General features: G+C 47.7%; 1 protein-coding gene across 3 annotated transcripts in view; it reads left to right on the top strand.

The window, feature by feature from the left end:
• Positions 1-23,682, top strand: part of LOC138551732 (glioma pathogenesis-related protein 1-like) — a 446,524-nt gene that overhangs the window by 191,811 nt on the left and 231,031 nt on the right. For 2 of the 3 annotated variants that reach the window (XM_069642503.1, XM_069642502.1), the window contains exon 4: positions 6,169-6,254. The exons of the other annotated variant lie outside the window; for it this stretch is intronic. In XM_069642503.1, coding sequence (XP_069498604.1) covers positions 6,169-6,254 — 86 coding nt within the window. The remainder of the gene's footprint in view (positions 1-6,168; positions 6,255-23,682) is intronic. 3 annotated transcript variants of the gene reach the window in all.

Below are 23,682 nucleotides of genomic sequence, written 5' to 3' on the forward strand. Positions count from 1 at the left end.
GGGCCACCAGTTTCAGTGCCAGGGCATCAAACGTGTCCGGAAGCACTGGGAGGACTTCAGGTCCAGGACCCTTGACAAGGCCCAGCGCCTCTTGAAGGCAGCGGATGCCAAGGGGCGCCGGGGCCAGCTGTCAGACCACCAAATGAGGGTGGAGAGGGTGCTGTCGAGCAAAGCGGCAGGGATCGCACCACCAGCCGGAGACGCAAGGCCCGGCCCCCCTCCCAGATTGTCATCTCTTCGGGGAGTGAGGTGTCTCGTGCCACATCCCAGGCCACAGCTGCCGAGGGTAGGTCCAAGAGGCGGAGGTTGGAGATGGACTCCTCGGCAGCAGAAGGGGCAGCTGAGACCCCACAGGATCCGATGGAGGAGGATGGCATGGAGCCATCCTGGTTGGTGGGGGGTTTGGAGGAGGAAGAGGAGGCCGTGGAAGGGACACACACGGGGTCTGGAGGTGGGGATTCCACTGGTGCTAGGTGCAGTGCAGGGGCATGGACAGGAGGCAGCACAGGCCGCCGCGGAGGTGCCTGTGTGTAATCCTGTCCCTGATCCTGTGACTGCATCATCCGGCACCAGTAGGGATGCCTACGTCCAGACCCGTTTTCAGGGAGGGGATGGGCGCACAACTGGCCTTCCTCACCCTGCGGACGTGGCTATCCGGGACCGGGTTGAGCCTGTCCTGGCTGGGATAGCGTTGCGTCAACGGGGCATGCGAGGTGACCGGCGGCGTTTTCGTGAAGACACTGCACGTCATCTCGGATGCCTCTTTGACCGCATTGACCTACTGGGACGGGTCACCAGTGCTGGATTCCTCTGTGTGCTGGACCTTCTTGCGACACCCCCCCCCCTCCTCACCTGAACCTCCTACGCGCCTGTCGTCCTCCATGCCATTTTCCCACCCATGTATCACCTGGGTACCCTGTGGAGCTGTCATGCCTGCTGGACAGATCTCTGGACCAGGAACGACCTCTCCATACAATATGAGTTACGCCCATAGAACCACTAGACCATTCTACTCGAAATGGAGGTTGTTTGATGCATTGCCCGGAAAACGCCTGCATTTTTCACGTCGTTAAAATTCACGTGACTTAGTTCCGTCACGTGTATCACAGTAGTGCGTACATAAGCAGCGTGGAAACGCTGATCGCTGCTTCCGATTCATTCATTTTTGGCATTTTGTAGCTGAACTCCGGACCTGCGTTCTCGCATTCCCTTCAGCAACTTCTTTGGCCTTTTTTTAGTGTGTTTTCCTCCACACGCTAATTCCTGGAGCCGTTTATCCTGTTCGCATGCCAAATCTCCACGCGGACGATGTCTGCAAGCGCGGCTGTCCTGAGCTGCGTGTATCCTGTTTGCGTGCCAAATCTCCACGCGGACGCTGTCTGCAAGCGCGGCTGTCCTGAGCTGCGTGTATCCTGTTCGCGTGCCAAATCTCCACGCGGAGGCTGTCTGCAAGCGCGGCTGTCCTGAGCTGCGTGTATCCTGGCTGCGTACCAAATCTCCACGCGGATGTTGTCTACAAGCGCGGCTGTCTTGAGCTGCGTGTATCCTGTTCGCGTGCCAAATCTCCACATGCTGACGCTGTTTTCAAGCGCAGCTGCCCTGGGCTGCGTGTATCCTGTTTGCTTGCTAAATCTTCACGTGGAAACGCTGTCTCCAAGTGCGGCTGGCCTGGCTGCGTGTACGCTGTCGCGTGCAATCCTGGTTTTCTGAACTTCTTTGAACCTTTGGTGCCTGTGACAGTTAACAGGTGAAAATCTAATTTTGTTCTTCCTGGGAAAGAAAGTATTTCATGAACTATTGGAAGGTGATTGTGCACAGTACTTTGGACGCTATCCTGTGGTGCACCAACCCAGTATCTAGCGTGAGCCTCGTGCCGTTCGGGATAAGTCTCCCTTACTAATCTTCCCCTCCTTTATCGTTGTTTCAACTCCTGGTTATCTTCAAAAGACTTTCGTTGAATTCTTCAGTTTGGCCATAAGGTTAGTGTTTCGAATTAATGCTAATACTGTGCTATCATAGTGATTTGAGTTTGGGACAGTTTGATACTTTATCTATCCTAGGCATATCTTACGATACAATACCCACACTCTTTCCAGTGATCCATCTCTCTGCCTGTTTTATCAGTCAGAGAGTTGTATCATTTGGAAGGTCTAATTTGACCTACCTACAATCAAGTCGTGTGAAAAAGGATCCGCAAGAGCCCTACCAATTGTATGCTTTTTTGGTTACTGTATCCTTTTCAATTGATACATTGGTGATTTATGACAGGAGCTGCATGTGACCCAGTGGCCAGGCTGGAGCCAGGGCGCAGGCACAGCAGCAGCAGCAGCAGCAGCAGCAGCAACAGCAACAGCAACAGCAACATGGTGGGAGCAATGATGGCTCGGGGCCTTCAACATCGGAGGGGCAGGCATCGGCCAGATTGCAGGAGGACCCAGGATTACAAGAGTCTTCCATGTGGCAGTGGTTGGGCCACGCCATAAATGCGGAGCGGGCGGAAGGGGCACGGCTCACAATGTTCAGGGCGGAGAACTCCATGCGGAGGGCACTGAGGCGGTCCGAGTGCCTCGAGGCAATTAGTTGGATGTCAACATGTCATCGTCCCTGCAAACCCTCAGGGCCATGGAAGAGGACCGCCTCCAGGACATTGAGTGGGAGTTCGATGATGCCCTGGCCTGGGACATCAAAAAGTGAGCCGTCTGACTAGCCCGCTGCCATTGTCAATAGTTAGTGTTAGGTTTCATTTTTGTTTTCATTTTTTTTGGGGCGCTTGGACAATACCCCACATTTTTATGTATAGTTCTTCATTAGTATTTTTGTATGGTTTCATTTGGGCACTTGGGCTCATGGACCCAGGATGGTAAATAGTGGATTTGTCGGCATTTTCTTTTGATTTTTCCATGGAGCAATGGATTTTACTTTTTCATTTCTGTTTGGATTTGCTTTGTTGGAGGGAGACTTTGGAGATATTTTTGATTTCATATATTTTGGATTCTGATTTCCTTTTTTTATCATTATGTGACATTCTGCATTGTTTTACTTATGTCCATTGTTTGGTGTTTTAAATTTGTTTCTCCACATTTTTTGTTCAATACATTTTTTCCCGTACTTCAATGTGTGGTATTCTCTCATTGGTTTTCACATTCACTGGCACCCATTGTGTGTGTGTGTGTGACGGACATGTGTTGATGTACATACATGCCATTTGGGTTGTTTCATGTAATGGCCTTTTCAATGTGGGGTGTATGTAATGCTTGGTTGGTTATTTGGGCAGGAGTGTCATGCAGTGGGATTTGGGTGGCCATGAGGGCCATGATTGTGGGTCATGTTGACGTGTTGGGGGGGGGGGGGGAATGAGTAGGGGCTTGCTGGCAGGTGCCCTTCACTGCTGGGTGGGTGAGTGGGTGGGGGGGGACATGAGTCAGTGCTCACTTGTGCGTGGTGACGTGGGGTGGCTGGGGAGCTTCGCCAGGGTGGATGGGCTGCCTGTGGGGCATGGCCAGGGGTGCAGTGTGTTCCCCTGTGTTGTGGTCAGCCTGCAGGCCCTGGGGAGGGGTGTGAGGGCACACCTGGGAGGACACACTGCCAATTCGTTTGGACACCCCAGAAATACACATGCCCCGCTCGCGCTAGGCCTATCGCGTGTGAAACTTCCCGTGAATGAGCGGGGTACATGTATTCTGAGGGGTGCGCTGGGAGTTTTACACGCGATTGGCCTAGCGCGAGTGGGGTACGTGTATTCCAAGGGGTGCGCAGGGAGTTTTAGATGTGTTGTGGTTGGGGGGGGCGGCTGTATGCTGGTCCCCACTGGCCTGTGCGCCATGTACTGAATTTGTGCACTGTTCATGGCGCACGGGGCAGAGTTGGGGGCGTAACTGGCACTGCTGTAGGGTCGCTGCGCCACGGCTGCTTAGGGATGTTAAAATCCACAAATGCGCCGAAATGGGTTTTGGCGTACGCGGCTGGCGTAGACTGTCGCACGCGCACACTGTGCGCCAGCCGCGTGCACCACTTGTGCGCTGAATTCTATGAATTGCCCCCTAATTGTGTTGCAGCGTGATTTTACTTGATCTATGATATTAAGCATATCAAAGGCTAAGGAGAGCCACAAAGTGAACTTCTCTGATTTGGCAGGAGGTGTGGCACATGGTGGCGGGGCCACAACGCTAACAAGGAGCAGCCAGAAAAGTGTAAGAATACCCACCAAGACAAGAGACCAATCATAGGAACGAAGTGTGAGTGACTTGGTACACAGGAGCAAGTGCCAATAAACCTGTGTGTATGTGAGCCGAGGAGTCCTGGGGCCCTGGTTGCGCGACCTGTAATGGGTGGACTGTGCGGTCTAACAACTGCGCCTAAAACAGAGAGCCCTGCCTGCTGACGGGAGGACACAGAGCCACAACCTTATAAAACCACTACAGGATGCTGGTGATGTAAGCCAGAAGGAGGGTCACGTTGAATGGAGTTTTGTTAAGACTTTTTGTTGGAAAAGATTAGAACAAGTATAATTAGTGAAATTGAAGTCTTATGGAAGGGAACCCTGAGACTACATGGGACCACACTTGTTGTCTTGAGATCGGAGTCTCCAGACCCCTTTTGTTTTGAACTGTTATTTGAAACTTGGGGTAGGGAACCTCAAGGAGTGACTTTGAACTTAAAGGTGATCACAAGACCTTTTCATGGAACTTTCTTGTGCTTGGAAAAGGAAGCTGAAAGAATGCCGGCAACTGTAGAGAGCTCAGAACCTGAGTTGAAGACATTGGTTGATTGTAGTTGTGAGGGCAAGGATAGGTTTTGGACACAGACATACTTTTAAGTTGAACTCTTTGACTCGGACTTTCCTTGGTTTTGTTCAGGTGGGGAAATACCAGCTTACCATAGCGCAAGTTAGGCCTTTGACCACACTGACATTTAAGTTAATAAATATCTTCTGTTTGAATTTTAAGTTTGTTTTCTGTGTTGTACTTCATGATGACCTCACGCCGCCAGAAGACGTGTTTGGTCTTTCAAAGAGATAAAAGGTTTCTGATAAGACACCCATTATTTCTTCTGAAAGTTAGTGAAATGTTCACATTAAAGATGAAATCTCTCTACTTGTCTTGATTTTGAATTCCACCTCCGATACAAATCGAACTCTACACACCGTGGTCTACGTTTGATATGGGGAGGGATAGATAAATTCAAACTTCTGTGTTCAGAGATGCTTATAAATCTTCCATAAGTATGGAGAAAAGGGGGTGCGGCTTAAGAGAGAAAGTTACTCATCACAGTGACTTCTGTACTCTAGTCTCCTTTCCTCCATACGCTCCTTCCATTCTTAGAAAGTTAGCAAGTACAACTAGATAAAGGGACTGATGGTTGTTTGGGGGCCTGCGGATGAGGCAATAGCGATCGGGGCATTACCTAAATGTGAGAGAGGACACTGGGCCTTAGCTTATTAACATTCCTGTGCTAAGCCCTGGTTATTTTGTATAGCCATTATCTATGCAAGGTCACAGGTTGGTTGAGGTGAAGCCCACACCTCTTGGTATGGTTAGAGAAAAAGTCCTGGCTACCTTGAAAGGGTATGTTCGGAAAGATTGATTTCTACGCTGGTTGCGGGTGGTACAGTGTAGGTTCTTTTATTTTAGTGTGGGCTCATAGTCCAAGTTGTGGTAAGATTACACGTGTTTAGACCTTGCAGGTCTTTATCAAGGCTAAGTTACGTTTTAGTATATGTGGCCCGCATGGGGTCCCGTTTTGTGGTTAGTACGGGTCCCGTGTGTTCAGTCTGGGTCCAGATGGGCCTAGGTTTAGGAGTTTGGAGTTCCAGACGAGCGAATGCTGCAGGTTTTGGGTGAATCTAGCCTTGATGAAGACCCACAAGGTCGAAACACGTGTTGGCTGACCACAACTAGGACTGTGAGTTCACACTAAAATCAAACAGCTGGAGTCAGTACTTTTTCTCTAAAGATTGCCTATATGTGCACGACTACGTGACTGAAATTTTATTGAAACCATTCACTGCTGCTTGGCTTCCGTCTCCCGTCCTGTCCTCATTCCACACGACGTCTAATGCGTATGGAGGAACGAGGAATATGAACTAGGAGTAGTCGGTGCGGTGTGTAAATGTTTCCCAACTGAAAGACAAAGTAATTTCTTATTTGGCACTGTTTCTCTAAATTGCAGCGGAAATTTTCCCACACAACCATATAAGAAAGGAGAACCATGCAGTGAATGCCCAGTGGGTGAAACATGTGAGGCAAATCTCTGCAGTAAGTCTATACAACATACTTTTAATGAAATGTGAAAACCTACAATATGAATTTATATGTAGTACCATTGAATATCTCTGCTTTTGTTGGGGATCCTGGAACATTATCCAACATAGTGATACAACTTTTATATTTAATACAGTATTAAATAACAGAATACACATTTCCTTTTTGGCATATTGTTTGATTGTTTCACCAACTATACCTCCAAAAAGTAAATTTTTCGATTCAAATTGTTCTATTAAGTTTGTAAACTCAAGTTTTCAGTTACATGTAATAAAACCTACTTCCACTGATTGACCAATCCCACTTCAGAATTCCACCTACAACTCCATATTAGCCCACCTTAGTTTGGCTTAAGCAAAATAAAAGCATTAGTGGAATAACTGCACCTTCTCCACAGCTAATAGCGGCTGCAAATGTCAAAGTCCCCTCTTCTATTTGGGACCACACAGTGGATGAATCAGGTAGCCAGGTGCCTACCAAGCCAGTGGATGATGGGCCTGGGGCAGTATCTGGACCTCTTGCCACCCTCCCTTCACAGGGCAGGAGGCAATCACAGGAGGTCAGCGCGTGCCTGTCCTGGTAAAATGACCCCTACAGGCAGTCTGAGAAGCACTAACTTTCCCCTCTGCACTAACACCTATCCTCCCCAACAGGGATAGCCTGAAGCCCTGTGTAGGCACACCCAGATTCCTAGAGGGGGGAAACAAATGCATTGCTCTAAAAGCAGTCATTTTCACTCCCATAATACCTGTAGCATTTATCCTATTCCTGCCAAAGTCTGTAGTAGATCAAAGCCAGTGGGGGGCGCTTTGCGATAACCCAAAACTGACGTTGGACACTGTCTTGCTATCCAGTCTTGCTATTTCATGAGTTTCTAGATGCAGGCTTAACTGAGAGTAATATTATTTTATGGGTTCTTTACCTCCAGGTAGATCTTCCACTGACTGATTTTTCAAAATGGGAAGTTGCCCGTGAACTAGCACCTAAACAAATACAGATCCATTAAAAGGTTGATCAGGCACTTTTTCCAACCTCCACTTCATACACTGGGCAGTAACAGTAAGGAGTGAGTCCCAAGATGTCTGCCAGACCTCATAACGGCGTGGTCTGGTCCCTCCAGCCCAAAGTAGCTTAGGTGAACCTCGAGGGAAGCCAATACAAGCTTGGCCACAATTACCAAACATATGTCCAGTCTAACCAAGGGAACAGCGGCCTATATAAATGTGGCCCTAGTCATTCAGTGTGGGTTTCAAGAACAGGAGGCTTGACCTTTTGATGTGGAGCTGATGAGACCGAAAGGAGAAGGAGCTGGTTATATCAGATAGGGAAAGTTGTAATCTCAATGTGGTAAGACCACAAAGGAGGGATGAGGTGGTAGCATTAAGGAAGGGGAGGTAACCATGAGAGGAGCTAGTAACATTGGGAGTAGAAGATTGTAGTCTATAGGTGGTACTATGAGGAGTAAAGGAATGAGGTAAAACCAAGAAAGGGGAAAGATTTGGCAATAGAAGGAGCTGGAAGTCGTGGAAGGTAACATCAAGGAGGTTGAGGAGAACAGTCCCGCAGATGAACAGAAAAGGAAGATTCTGGTGAGCCAAGTCTGCCCTAGGTTGATCCATAATATGATCTGAGATCTTGAGTGAGAGTGGGCCAGTGAGGATTCAATATAACCAGGGGTGAGAAGGGAAACAACCAGATGGGGCTCGGTATAAGACAGGCCTCAAGTTATACCTATCCATCTCTCCCTGCTGACTACTCTCAATGACTCGTCTGCAGGCAGTACTAGGCACTAAAGTTAGACTTGGGATTTGGGACCCCAGAAATCCTGTAGCTAGCCAATCATTGAAAGAATGGTTTAGAAAACATTAGATGCTGTGATACTTGTCTGTCGTCGTTCAGGAGGAATCTACTCAAAGAACCTGTTCTCTTAGCAACAATCTGACAATGGCCAAAACTGAAGCCATGGCCGAAAAACAAGCTGCACAAATGGAACACAGCAAAGCGCACAACTGATGCAACATAACATTGCACACAACATCCACACAAATTCTAGAAAGACAGTAATAAAAAAAAATAAGCTATGATGGCAAATTCTGTATCAGATGCAGTTAGTCTTTCCTTATGAAAATACCTGGGCCAGTTTTGGACATGTAGAAACTGTGGCAAAGAGAAGCATGTTGCCACAGCTCTGAAAGAAGTGCAACAGGGGACCTCCACGAGCAACGTAGTCAATGGAATACCAGATAGTCCAAAAAGGAGTGTACACCAATCGAGAAGTAAGGCTGTTTATTACAGCTGGATAAACACAAATCAAACAGCAGCGTGGAACAGAACTGATTGATAGGAGCTGACAAAAAGACCCATTGCAGTCAGATCTTTTATACTATTTAACATTGTTTGCATAGTAAAGAAGAATTGTGATTAATGTTGCCAAATATTAGATATCCTACAAAGCTGATTGGTAGGATAACCTCAGTCCCATATAGCTAGACATAGGTTAGTTGGATATGGCTCGAGCAAACGTTCTTGACCCATCTGCTTGTCACCATCCTAATGGTGCTGCATTCCCTTCTGTTACGCCCCAAGTGGTACTTTTTATTTGCATTAGATCATCGTGCTGACCTCTGGTACTTTATTATTCTGCCGTTGGTCAGCACACATAAGAAACACAAGACATCCTGAGCCTGTGGCACAACATACAATATGCAGAGTTGCATAGCAATTTCCTAGCAATTCTGTAGGTTTATTAATTAAATGGACACTTGTGTAGCAAAGTTAGCTATTTAAGTTGCGCTGTTCAAAAAAGCACTGCTCACCCTGAATTTCTCTCTGGATCTCAAGGCTCTCGCCACCCTCTTCTCTCCTCTGTTCGAAAGTTCAAAGGGGCCAATGGAGAGAGGGTACAAAGTAATCACTCTTAAGTGGCAAAAGCATGCGTGGGAGTGCTTGGCAAGATTTATTTTTTGCCTCAAACTGAAAGCCAGAAGTAATCTGGATGATTTGTTTATTAAGCTAACTATATCCTGTTTGGCAACGATATATATTGTCTTTGGCAAAGACCAGTATGTGTAACTTTATTAAAAACCGTTATGTAATTCCATTCATAACAATGTAAATTGTTGCATAATGCTGAACTACAGTATTGCTTCTGTAAAACACTGCATTTGTCTTTAGGTTAGTGTATCAAAGTCTCATAGTGTCAACTAGATTTTTGTTGTTGTGGTAGATGTATTACATTGATGAGTTAACACTTTGAAAATGTACATGATCACACGGCCAACTGCTTTTAATGGCAAACTAGAAGTTTACGCAAAAGAACGATCAATAGTTCCATCCAAACTATACATCGACACATCTACTGCAATAACACACTCTGTAGTTAGCCCCCAGAGCTCGCTTTGCTCCATGATTATATTATATAATAGCACTTGAGGAAGAGAGCGGGCCAAACTGTTTGCTGAGCCTTTTTAACATATTTATTTCCTTGTGTCTAATCGTCTGGGTACTAGCCTGGTTCACGTTGTTCCTGGCGGATCGCACCCAGACTCTCTCCATGCCACCTTTTCTACCTGCTTCCTGCCATCTTAGCTGTGGAGTCCTGCAGGGTTTGTCTCTGTCTCCGATTCTATTTTACATCTACATTTGGTCACTTATGTGTCTCATCCGCTCCTACGTAGTCAGGTGCTACTCCTATGCCGTCGACACTCAGATCCTGATCCGTTTAGATCTTAATCAGGCTGAGGTGTTGTAGCGCCTACGAGGATGCCCGACTGCCGTGGGAGAATGGATGAACCTCATTTCGCTCAAACTAAACGGAGACAAGTCGGAGGTCTTGGTGGTGGGGTGTCCCCCTGATACCTCACTCGATCTCTTCTTTCTGGCCCACGCCCCTTGGTGTCCTCTCCTCTCCTGTGGGCAAGGTGAAAAACCTGCGTGTAATTCTTTCGGCTCCTCTATCTATGGCCAACCAAGTCGAAGGTGTCTGTCAAGTGGGACACTTTATGCTGAGAGTTCTGAAGAAGGTACTCCCCGTGATCCCGGCTACCCTCTGTCCGCCAGTGGTAGGAGCCCTGATATCATCTCGTTTGGACTACTGCAATTCACTTTATCTTGCCCAGCCGAAGGGTCTCATTCAGTGATTGCAGCGCCTTCAGAATCTGGCGGCCCGGGTGGTGACGGCACCCCTTATGGAGCGCACACATCTCCAGTTCTACGATCAATGCACTGGCTACCTGTTAACCAGCGCATTATATTCAAGGCTTTATGTATAGTCCATTGTGCTATACAAGAAGCCAAATTATCACACTATTGTCCGAATCATCAACTACGCTCGTCTTCCGCTGATCTGCTTGTCGTGCCCTCTTACCGTCGTATGAAGACTGGAGGTAGGGCCTTTTTGGATAGCTGGTGCCAGACTATGGAATGAACTATCCCCTCCGATAAACTTTCATTTGGTTTTCAGGAAAGCTATTAAAACGTTCCTCTTAAGTTAGCTCTGAATCTTTTTAATGGCTCTATTCTGTGAATATGTCCCCATCTCTCCAGCACCAAGATTCCCCCGGGTGATCGTCCGCTTAAGAAATGACAGTAACATAACCTAACATAACTTGCCGCTAACCTTTTACAGATACTTAGCCAGAGCTTGTAAGTCCACTGAGCCACTCGCATAGTGCAGTAGATTTTATGGAGGGCGAGTAACATTTGCAAGGAATGTTCATTTACTTTTTTGTAGCAAATGTCAAATAGGTTTCACTGTGCATAGCTGGCTTCTGGGAGGCAGCAGTTTGCCAAACAAAGTGGGTTTGTGGTGACATGCATCATTTTACAGAAAGCGCATTTACATTTTTTGTCACCCGTTGTCGAGTGCATTTCTTTTAGGTCAAGTAGGTAAGCTAAGTTACTCAACCTGCAGGTCTAGACGGATTTTAAAGAATTTGCAATCCCTGATTCGTCTCACTAATAGCTTAATTCAGCGGTACACAAACCTGCTGTATTGATGCTCCTTTTATGTTTTGGATCCAAATAACTTCAGCGCACACTGCAAATATGAATGCAACATTGCTAATAAAATGGGTGTGTTTTTGCTAATCAAGAACGTTTTAATTGGAAAACTCTGCTAATCAATTTTTACCACACACTCTCGAAGCCCCCCATATCCCTCCTTGAGCACCCCCACCCGATCTTGTCTCCATATTTCTTGCGCTGCATGTGTGCCCTGGCAACCTTTAATACAGATGCCAGTATTGCCTATCCCCAGTAAGGGGTAACCTGCTCCTGCTTCGATCGTTCCCACAGCTGGTAGGTGCATCCTCCTTGACAGCGCTGAATCTGCAACTTCACTGCATTCCCCCCTTTGATGGTTCTATCCATCCACCATTTCTTTGCTTACTATTTTGGGTATCTATAACCTCTTCACTCTGTCAATGTTGCCTCCATCTTCTTCATACCCATCCAAGGTGGATCCTGTTACCATTCAGTCCCGTCTATCTGGGTATGCCTATCAAAATGCATCATAATCCTCTGCATTAGGTCGTACAGCAAGAACCACCTGCTCCTCGACATCATTCACTCCAGGATGTTGGACCTTTATTTTATTTGTTCCTCTGCCCTCTTTCCCACCATCAGTGACGGGCATTATATAACAAGTTCTTTTCCTGCTGCTATTAGTTATTCATAATCAACTGTACTGCACAGAAGGCGACAAGCATCAAGAAGAGCAAGGGGACAGTCACTTTAAATATCCCAGCCAACCACGTGGGCCCCCAGGTGAACAGTGAGTCTAATCAACTGTCAGATGTGATGTCATGGTGTCTCCTTGGCCATTTTTTCATGAAGGGTGCAGATTTCCTCAACGGTCTGTCAATGTCCCATTGACACATTGTTGATGGGTGTGGCAGTGCTACAGCTGCTGCCAATCTTGTGACAGATGCCACGTTCCAATGCTGTTAGCAACTCCAAAACAAATCTGTTCTTACGTGGTACCATTAGTGCACAAAGTTCTCCTTTTACTGAATTCAATTCCTTTCTCAGTCTCATTTGCTAGCTGTAGCACTTCACACACGTCAGGGAGCAACAGTGAGGCAAAGAAGTCGGAAGCTTTAATGAACTGTCTGATGTGGTATGGGGGGTGTCCCCTTCACTGTTACCTGACATGTTGATGTTTGAAGCTGTACCTGTGGGGGCTGTGGTTGTCCCTGCTGTGTTTGTAGTTGTTGGGGCTGTGTGCGGTTGATGGAACTGCTGTCTCTGTGGCTGCCGTATGAGCGGGCCCTGCTGTTGTGCTACTTTATATGCTTGTGCTAGCTGCCCAAAGGGGCTGGTAACCATGAAATGTCTGTGGTTCCGCCATATGAAACATGGCTCAAGGAACCGGAACTCTGCCCCTCTATATCCTCCCCTTGCCCCCCATTGTGGGTACTGTGAAACAGACATGGTATCAAGAGAGACACAAACTCAAAGGTAACAGTTTAAAAAACCTTTATTTAATAACGTTCCGGGGTTGGTGTAATACCTAACTGGCCATAACGCTAAAGGGATTGTTCCCTCAATTGATGTTTTTAAAGGCCGTTGATGCCTGAAAGTCCAAAACCAAAATCCGTCTGTGCCTAAACCTATGCTTGACCTCACTCTTAAACCAAATGTAATAGGGGATTTTCATATTGAGAAAATGGTGACTCAATAAAGGAAATATAAACCACAGCTGGTTTCAGGTAGTCTTACCAATAGGTGTAGTTCTGCCGGTTGAAAATCGGTAAACTCAAAAGGATTGCTCCAGGTAGGCTCTTGCTGTTAAGTCAATGGGGTAAACGAAGAATTTTGGATCGCTTGGGGTTCCCGTCCCCAAGCTTCCATCCTTCCTGTTCCAAACAAAAAGACAGTTCCTGTTGGGCCTCTCAGGGTTCCCTTCCCCAAGTCTAGGCCTATCTTCACGAAGTTCAACAAACAAAATGTCCTCTTGCTAGGATGTACTCTTCAATGTACAGTTCTTTCATGGGGGTAGTATCAGACTTTTGAGAACGCCGGGCTCTTTGCTCCTCCTAGGCGCAGCCTCTCTGATCTCTCAAACCCTCCTTTTCTGTACCTGCTTCCTAATAGCGCTCCTTACAGGTGCCTCTTGCACCCCTTTTTACTTAATCTATATTTCTTTTACACTCTTTGGGCCTCATTATATGTGCGCCGGTTTGGTAACAACGGTGCTGGTAAGCATACCGGCACACTACGAGTCGGCAGACCTGGCAGGCGGAACAACACCCACCGCAGACTTTCACGAAAGCATCGGCACTGATAAGTGCCGGTGCTTCAATGCTCCCCATCCCATTGAGTCCTATGGGACTCAAATTGGATTGGGGATTTACCATTTACCGGCGCCTGACTTCCCAGAAAGGACGGGGTCATAATCTCCCAATGATTACGGCAAGCCAGGCACCGCTAAATATTTGTCCGGCGGCAACCCGCCGGCAGCACCGGCAGGGTTGCCGCCGGATTATCGTGCGCACTTGCACCTTCTTATCTTAGCTTTCTTCTGGTTGCTCCTCTTGCACACTTCTCACTTTGTTGTGCACACTTGCACCTTTCCCTTTTTGCTCTTTTGTTGCTCGCACCCTTTCCTGGCTTTTGTGTTGCTCGCACCCTTTCCTTGCTTTCTGGTTGCTCGCACCCTTTGCTTGCTTTCAGGTCGCTTGCATCCTTTCCTTTTTCTTTTTTCTTTAAAGTACACTTTCCTCTTACCCCTTTAGTTCAGCGCCGCTAGTGCATCTTTCTTTATGCTTTTTTTCCGTTCTCTTTACTTTCTATCTTGCTTTCTGCTTTTCTTTACCTTTGTGCCACTTGTAACTCTTTTCGGTTGCCACTCCCGCCACCCACACGATCATGAGGTGCTCTCTTCAGTTTCACATAACTCACCGGGAAAGTGCAGCGCTGGTGAGCGGTCTCCTCGGGATACACTGGGTCGAGGTCTGGGTCTCATCACCTGCCCCTCACACAACCTTGGTACCGGCACGTCCCAATGGAAGAGGCATCTCCCTGGACTCGGTCAGCAGTTCAGTCTTCACTCCGGCTCTTTGGAGCCACAGCTCCCAGCCATGCAAACACACCGGGCCAATGTCTCACATTCCACTCTGGACTCTCCAGACTTCTTATACTGCGGCTCCCTGCTCTTTGGCTTTCCTAGTCCTGTCAGCAACTCCAGCTCACACCACTGATATCTCAAAACCTGGCTTAGGACTGTGAAGGGATCCCCTCCTGGATTCAGACACGCATCCTCCCTTCTGTTCTCCCAACTGCTCTCTGCTCTCTCAGCAGTCTCCTTTTATACACCACTGTTGTATCAATGGGCTGCAGGTGTGTTCAGGGCTGAGTTTGCCTGACCTCCAATACTTCAATGAACACAACATGCCTCTTTCAGTTATGAGTAAGGGAGTTCTTAAGGTGCAGTGCACCTTTTCCTTCCCTGCTCTTTCTGATGACCTGTAGGGGAATTGTAGGGATTGTGACAGCGCTTGATTTACAGAAGCCCATGAAGGAAGAGAAGCTGCAGGGGAGGTCTGAATTTCTGCCCTGTAGTAATTTATGAATATTTCAGGGTTGTTAGGGTGTTTATCCTCCCGCCTCCTTTAGTTGGATTCTTCCCTCAGGTAATTCATCCCCACATCACCGCTCCCCGGGACTGGGTCAGGATGCATCAGCTGCGTTCTGGCTAATTGAGAGGGGTCTTTGCCCCGGGATTTGTTAAGAATCCAGGCTGATTCTTCACAGTACCTTCTCCCTTGCAAATGGTATCCCATGGGCAGGTACGTCCTCCCCCTTGTGGAAAACCCCCCTGCAGTTGTACCCCCGATTATCGGGCATACTGGAGCATCAGGTATCCCAGTGCTGGGGCACATTCCCTGATGGTAATCATCTCTGTTGGACGGGGGCCACTGCAGCAGCGTCAGGTATGAGCATTGCCCCTTCCATTACCAAAGTAGCAAGCTTTTTCTGAACCAGCTTATTCCCCTTTGCAGTGTTTTTGGCCATTTGTCTCACTCTTCTGCTTCCTTTTTAAAAGTGCACTATGGAGCCTGTATTTCTGGCCATCCCTTTGCCTATATTCCTACTGTTTTGTCTAGGGAGGTCTGATCATCCGACGGAAGTCTCTTAACCAATATATGTTAAAACAAAGAAATGTATTCATCCCAAGATTTAGTTTCCGCGTCTCTAATGCCCAGAGCTTCTGGACTTGTATATAGTCTGTGGGGTCCTCGTCTGGCGTCAACTTACAGGTCGTGATTGCCCCTAGATCGGAGCTGTCTGGATACATTCTCCTTAATACTCTCCACGCGTGGACACAATAGTTGTTGAATAGCTCTACATCGTTTGCATTGGCGCTTAATTTCATCAGATTGTACCTGTTAGGGAGAATTCTCTGTTAAGGCTAATTTCCCAAACCTAGTGAGTCCCCCAGCAGCTTTGCTGGATTTCTGGGGTTTGTTTTTTCTCCTGTTAAGAGCGAGACTCTTTTTCTCCCACTCTTAGACATGATTTGAGTGTCCTTTAACTGTTAATGTGTTTTATGGGCTATGGGGTCTTTTATCCATAGGGCTTCATGTGTTTTTGGTATGTGTGTTACACAGCACCCTCAGTGCAGTAACACAGGGGTGTCATAGTGACCCCCAAACATAGACTCCATACCCTGGGACTGACTACTGTCTCCCAGGGCATGTAAAGTCACCATTGGCTTTACTAGTCTTTAAATTGTGAACAGAACCAGTACAAACCATATTGTGGAAGTACTGGTAGGGGTAATTTGATTGCCCTTGGGTCTGTTTTCCAAGGGGGCACTGTCCCGTTCCCCCTTGTCGAGTTTCTGGCTGGTGGCAGTGGATACCACGCGAAATATTCCACCGGCATATTTCCAATGGGATTTTCCCATTGATTTTAAATGCACCACTTTTTGGTGCAATGTTAAAGATACCGCCGGGTTATTTATTTAATATTAATTCCCCGGTTGGGTCTTTTTGCCAGAACTCGGTTCTAAAATGGCGTTCGTGTCCGTCTCTGTGACTCCCAACAAAGGTCGAGCCCTTTGTTCCACTATTTTGGCGGGCTTCTCCACAGAAGCCTCCAAAAGTGGTGCCACTCTGTCTGGGTCCCTTAGGAGGGGTGGAGGGGGGGATTAGGCACCCTGTACTGCGTTGCCTCGGCAACCCCAGTCGCACTCTGGCCCAGTGGTGAGCCGCCCGCCTCACATGTGTGATTGACAGCTAGGCTGATGAATGGGGTTTTTGCTGCATAAAAGCAGGGCCTTTGAGACTGGAACTTCAGAAGTCGCCACAGGACCTAAGAATCCGACGAGGAAGAAGCTGAGCCACCTGCAACCCGACGACACCACCGGTGAAGCCCTGCTGCACGAACTCACACTTTCCAACGACAGGGAAGATCTGCATCTGGAGAGTCTGTGTCCCCCTTTGAGCTGATAGGAACAACCAGTTGGTCTTCTTTCGCTCCCAGAAGCGTTCTTTGGTCGAATCGCCCGTGCCAAGCACCCCAGTGGCCGGATAGCCAAGCTCACCACTTTTGACTGTGAATAAAAGGACTGCACCTTTTAATCGGGAACTCCGCGGCTGGTTTTATCCCTGGGCAGTGCAACGACTCCAAACTTCCTCTACGACGAGATCCTCTCTTCCTCTGACTGGAACACAGAGCTGCAATCACTGCCAGGAACAACTGTCCCCGCTGGAGTTTGCTTCCCATTTAAGGTACTGTGTCCTGCCTGGCCTCCCTTTCTACAGAGTGCTCAAGGTGTCCCCTAAATCCTTGTCCTCTATACTGGGTTGGCCCCAGACCTGCTAAGCTTTGCCTTTCTGAACTATTCCTACTCCTTTTTGACTTTTCTGCAAAGACTTTAAGTGCATTTCCACTGTGTGATCTTGGGCACATTCCGCCTGGCTCTCCAAGAGTGGGCCTGGCCTTTGAACTTTTTGCTCTACAGTAGACCCTGCCTTTCATGACTTGCTGGGGTTTTCGTAGAAGTGTTGGTATTGAGTTATTTCCATACTCTGCCTTTTCTCTCCCTTTTTAACTGAATTATTGGAGTGCCATCTAATGTTACACGCTCACCTCTGTTTTGCAAATAAGTGGTGTCTTAACTTAGATTTGTCGAATAATTTAATTAGGGAGGTGTATATACTTCTAGTGACTGTGTTTGAACTTGCTTGACATATTAGTGCCAGTGTATTTTTTAAGTGTGTTTTTGAATAAATAATTATATACTTTTATACCAAAGCTCTGGTCAGTGTTTGCTTCTGCTACTGTCTTTTTGTACCTAATGCGTATACTCTATATACTGCCTAACTCTTCTTGAGAGACGTCTGACTGCTCAGCCACAGCTACCAGGTAAATATGGGTGGTGCAGACTGCTACCAATTGGGTTTACTGCCTACACCTGTAGTTTTAATCTTTTTGCAGTGCCCCCTAAGGGAACTGCATAGGATTCTGCCTAACAGTACACCCGCTTGTTCTCGTATTTTATCCCCTTGCTCTCCTATTACTGCGAATAAACTTCATGTCACCTATTGCTAGCGTCGCCCCTGCTGTTTCTTTTTCAAGCGCTTATATCCACTCGCTCCCACTACGAGGGAGGGAAACCTACAAATGAGATTGTCTCTGTCCATTGTCTGCCATGGTACATAGTGTGCATCTCCCCTTCCCTTCGTTATCAATGACATTTGCGTTGCCCATGGCCCTGTTTCCAGTCCCCCTCTCTTTGCCTGTAGTCTCATCTTCACTTTCCCTCTCTGATTGCAGAGGATGGTAGACCAGTTCCTATTTTGCTCTCCCTGGTCTCCTTTCTACTTCGGCTTTCACGCCCTTACCCGCTCTTTACCAGTGTCCACTGTTCACCATCCTCCTCACTAGCCTCTTCTCCTTCGTCTGTCACACAATGACCTTGTCCCATATTTCCATCTCCTCTTCCCCTGCCGTGCTCTTCATTATCTAATTTTAATGTTGTCCGTCCGATGTCCACTCATGTGCTTCCTCTGTGTCCCCACCTTTCTCTTGCCTTTCTCTTCACCTCCTTCTCTATCACTCAGTTCTTTATTTTGCGGTGCAAGGTGAGTGGATCTGATTTGTAGCCCCTTCGGTACCTCTGCCAAGCGTTTTCTATTGTTTTTGGGATTTTGCCCATTTCCTTGGTGCCCTCTCCCTGTTGCATGTTCCCACTTCTTTGTTCCTTCCCTCCCGCTTCCCAGCCCGCCCACCTCCCCTGATTGGTAGTCTGTGCCTGTCATAATTGACCAGCCCAGGGCAGCCCTCTGCCCGTGCAGCCCCAGCGGCTAAGGGCCCCAAGGCAAAGGGCGGCTCCACAGAGGCGGCTCTGGAAGTGTCAGCAGGTGCCCGCAGGAAACACCAAGAGAAGCCAGTGGCCAGCCGTTAACAACTAAATTAAGTGTGGCACGGGTGGGGAGTAGAGCAATTACTCTACTCCAGAAAGCCCTACCACTCTACATTAACATTATCATTAACCTACCTCTGAACAGTGAATGCTTGCATGTACCACACTTAGAGTCCTATAAATGTTAGCTTGCACCACAACTGAATGTAGTGAAGACCATTAGTCTGAATTTAAGTCACATTTAGACAGTTGTGATATTCGGCCTGCCTCAGACCCGGACCGACTCGCCAATGATAGCGATTGCTTCTTAAGACTGTCACATCCAGATAGAGCCTGCAAAGATTACTGTGTTGTACTCGGCCTCTTAACACTGTGTCACATCTAGATAATGCGCTCAAAGACTACCGTGTTATACTATGCCCGTAGACGCTGTCGCATCCAGATAGAACACTGAAAGTTTACTGTGTCGTACCCTGCCTCCTAACACTGTCACATATAGACAGTGCACTCAGAGACCACTAGAAAGCTTAATGGGTAGCCTTTTACTGTGACTGTCACATCTAGATGTGCCCAAGAGATATTGTGCCCTGCTGCAGTCCTGAGCTATCTACCCTTCGACGACCAGAGAAGATCCAGTCCGGAGTCTTCTTCCCTTGAGCGTGGTGGGGTCAACCAGCTCATCTTCCACCGCCAGAGGATCCTCTTCGTGGTCGAAATCGCTGCACACTGCTTTAGCGGTCCGGATAGCCACCTGAAGAGCCTCTCCTGTTTTAAAGGAGTGCACCTTTTATTCACTGTTGCTGCTGCCGGCTTCATCCCTGCGTAGTGCAGACAACGTCCTTCTCGTCCCCACGACCGAAGCACCAGGAACTGTGGGTCTGCAGGAAACTACCAGGAACAACTGCCGTGGCACCAGCTTCTTCCTTGAATAAGGTACTGCGTTCTGCTTTGAGGAACTAGGGTGAATCCCTTTTCTCCTCTTCCAAGGCTTGTCGTTATCTTCCCTCCTTCTTATAACTTTTGCTTCCTCTGTTGACAATATCTAAGTACTCCTGGCAACGTTGAATCTTGAACTGTCCGACTGTGTGATCCTCGACAACAGGAACCCAGTTCCACTTGACACTTGCCCCGGCCTATTCACTCTTGTATTTCCATCGAGTGTTCTCTGATTCTCTCTGCCCTGACAAAAGTATTGCCTTTGATTTTTGCCCCCAACTCTCTCTGGTTAACTCGGGTGCGAAGTGTGTTTTTGCCCCGGTAACATTTCTTGCCGCGGATACGCGTAGCTTTAGTAAGACCGAACTGTCATTACTGTCAAAAAGTGATCGCAGATGTATTCCCGGTAACGTCTTTTGTTTCACAACACCGGTCCGTTAAAACATAGGGTACTTACCTTGAGTTATACTATACCAAGTGAATTGGTTGTATGTAGTGTATTTTACGTGTGGTTTTGAATTTATAGAAGTGTTGTGTTTTATAACAGCTTGTTTAAAAATATATGTACTTATATTTTTTACCTGAAACTTTACTGCTTGAGTCGCAGTAATTGTGGTCCCTTTGTGCAATCTCTGCTACTGCTCATATACTTTTGAGATAAGCCCGGCTGCTCCGCTAATGCTACCCGTTTAACATAGTAGTACAGGCTTTTACCAAAGGTGAACTTGTATAACCACTTGTAGTCTTGTGTGTAGTGGTCCCTAAGGGCACTGCACAGGATTCTGCCTAACAGCACAATCTTCATGGACTCTCCTGGAATCGGCTCATGTTCAGGATGGGAAAACCCTCTTGAAGCGACTACTTTTTTCTTTGGAGGCCTGCAGCCAACATGGAGGCACCCACACAGTTTATTTCCTAGAACCAGACTGCGGTGCAGTGTTTTAGGGTGTGGTAGCCCGGACTACTTTACCTGGACTCCTTTACTAGAGGGCTATGTAAACCACACCCAAGTTACAGAACGTGCTTCGTGTTATTCTGCAGCCAGCAGCGTGATGCTCATCGTGTCCAGTGACCAGCTACCGGTGATCCTTGAACAGTGGACCTGCAGAGGAGACAAAGAACATCATTAGCAGTCTCTACTTACCCGCAAATTCCATCCAGCCTCTGCCAGTCTATTGTCCATCCTCCTGCTGCTTGTGGTCATCCATCCAGCATCATCAGGACACCACGAACACAGCGGAACGAAGCACCTGGAGGGGGAGAGAGAGAAAGACATTGTTAAAACAAGTTACTCACGGCACTTGCCGCAGTCATCACGAGAACCTCACCTGGCTGGGCATTCCTTGGCCGGCATCATTCCGGAACTCTTCACACGCCCGAAAAAGACCATTGCGACCTGAAAAGGAATAAAGAATACAGGTTAGCAAGTAATAGACATAACAGCGCCGCACTTCGCGCATTACCTACCAATTCATTGTACGCTACTGCGTCCTCCATTCTGGCAGGAGCCCAATCCAAGCTGCGCATTCACTGAACCTCTGTGCACGTACGGGGGGAAATAAAGAAAAGACATTAAGCATAAGAAAAGAAGGCAAGGACATATAAAGACTGCTGTAATCAGACTTGCCTTCCTTAAAAGACACTCCAATGGGCTAGCACCAGTGATGTTAACTCGGCCGCTCAAGACAGAGAGCACGCCAGACATCACGACAAGGTGAGGAGTGGGCCATCAGGTCGAATCCAGGGCTAGGTGGGAGGAGACTGAATCTGTTCCTAAATCCAGTCCTCCTGTGCTTTCAGGCCCGACTTCCATCGAAGGCGCCATCCGGGATGGTGAAGGGTCCAGGGCAAATCCAGCAACCAGGGCAGAGGGGCGTCCGTGTGGATACCAGGTGAGCGTAACACTCAAGTTTGAGAGGCAGGAAGGCTGTTCCAGAGGGAGGCCCCAGCTGAAGAAAGAGATCTACCACCAACTAGTTGCTTGGAGAAGCGACTGACCCTGAGGGAGTTGGAGCTGGAGGAGCGAAGAGCTTGAGTAGGAAGGTCTTTTTTGAAGAGAGTCGGAGGTATTTAGGCCCCAAGCACCAGAAGGCCTTGTGAACAATGCAGAGGGTCTTGAAAATAATCCTCGCAGCCACTGGAAGCCAATGCAGTGATTTCAGTGCTGGAGAGATACCATCCCTGGGCTTGAGGCCAAGGACAAGTCTTGCAGTCCTGTTCTGGATGAGTTGCAGAGGGCCGAGAGTAGTAGGCAGATTTAGAAAGAGGATGTTGCAGTACTCCAGCCTTGAGAGAACCAGAGCTCTGAAGACAGGGAGCTTCTGGGAGAATGAGAGGAAAGGAAGAATACCTGAGGAGGTGCTTTTGGTAGTTTGACTTTTTAGAGACTTCAGAGATGTGTGAGAAAAGGATAGTGTGGAGTCGAAGATGACCCTGAGGTTCTAAGCCTCGGGAGCAGGAGAGGGCCAAGTGAGGCCGGCCAGAGAGTGATAGGAAAGGAGGGTGCACGTGTGCCGATGAGAATTTCAGTCTTACTGGCATTAAGGCAGAGCTCAATGGCGGCAAACCACTCCTGGATAGCAGACAGTCGGAGATGAGAGAAAGAGAAGAGGTGGCAGAGGGGAGCCTGAAAGCGAGCTCAGTGTCATCCGCATAGCACTGAATGTTGGAGCAGAGAGTGGTAATGCGGTGGGCAACAGGTGCCAGGAATTGGTTGAACAGCCATCGAGAGACGTTGGATCATTGGAAAACACCATGGGTGGAGAGTGAGATAGAGGAAAGGAAGGACCCAAATTGGACCTGGGAGGGTCGATCAGAGAGGAAAAAGGTCAGCCAGACCAGGGCCTGATCGGTGGTACCCATGTTATCACAGAGACGATTGAGCAGGATGGCATGCTTGACTGTGTCAAAGGCAGCCGAGAGGTAGAGTACGATGAGAACAGAGGGGAGATTAGAATCGAGGTTAGAGAGCAGGTCTTCACGGATCTTCAGGAGAGCGGTTTCCGTGCTTCTGGCTGTTCTGAAGCCAGACTGATGGCCATGGAGACAACAGTTAGGCAGAATTACATGCAGTACCCTTTGGGAACACTACACACAATTAAGACTACGGGTGTAAGCACAATCCAACATTGGTATAGGTCTGTACTACAGTTTTGTGGTAGCAGGGCTGAGCAGCCAGGCTTATCTCAAGAGGGATGTGAGCAGTACAAGGTATTACACAAAGGACTTGCAATCACAGTGGGTCAAACAAACCCTTACTCAAGGTTTCTTGGTAAAACAATATTAATTTATTTACACATTTAGTTAGAACACATTCCACTAGTAATAAGCAGCTCAATATCACACTATAATACACTTCCGTACCAAACCAATAAGTTTCTGAACAAGTTAGGCTCGCATGAAGTGGGAGCAAAATGGCACTTCAGTACTTTCAAAAGGGGTAAAAAGACAAAGGTTATAAGAATCAAACAGTTACTTTTCATAGGCAGGGCAAATGGTTTCAGTTCACTACAAGAGGCAGTTCAATTCAATATGCCTGGGCCAAAGTCAATGGATCAGTTTCTTGGATAGGATAGCACAGTTCTGGTAGTAAACAGTTAAGTCTTTGCCACTGTTCTTAGAAGTAGTTTGCATGAAAAAGAGTTATAGGTCGGATAAGGAGCGAACAAGACCCCAAATTTGGGACAGTTTCACAAACTTTCATTGGGGCAAAGAGGATTTCTCTACCGCATTTGCACAGTACCTTTTGAATGAAGAAAAGCTCTAGCTGAGGCAGTTGTTCCTGGCAGTTCCTGCGGATCTCGCTGTTCCTGAGACTAAGCACAGGGAGTTTTGGGCACCTCCCTCACATCCTGTCCACCCCAGACACACAGGCGCCAGAGGAGGGCTTCAGTACAGAAGCCCGCGAAAGGCAAACAAAGGGACCAAACCTGGTTTGGCGCGCAGAGTCAAACACTAGAAGGACCTTTCAAAAATGAAATGGCTGTTTTTACAGAGGGGTTTCAGATGCCATCTTGAAAAACATGTCTCTTGTGGATTTCAGCTACCGAAGTGTTTAAACCAGTGGCAGTCGGGGGAAATCATGGTAATACCACTGCCACCAGCCATTTTGAG

Source organism: Ambystoma mexicanum, chromosome 1q, assembly GCF_040938575.1.
Source record: "Ambystoma mexicanum isolate Mex_15411 chromosome 1q, UKY_AmexF1_1, whole genome shotgun sequence".
In the NCBI taxonomy this organism is placed as follows: domain Eukaryota; kingdom Metazoa; phylum Chordata; class Amphibia; order Caudata; family Ambystomatidae; genus Ambystoma; species Ambystoma mexicanum.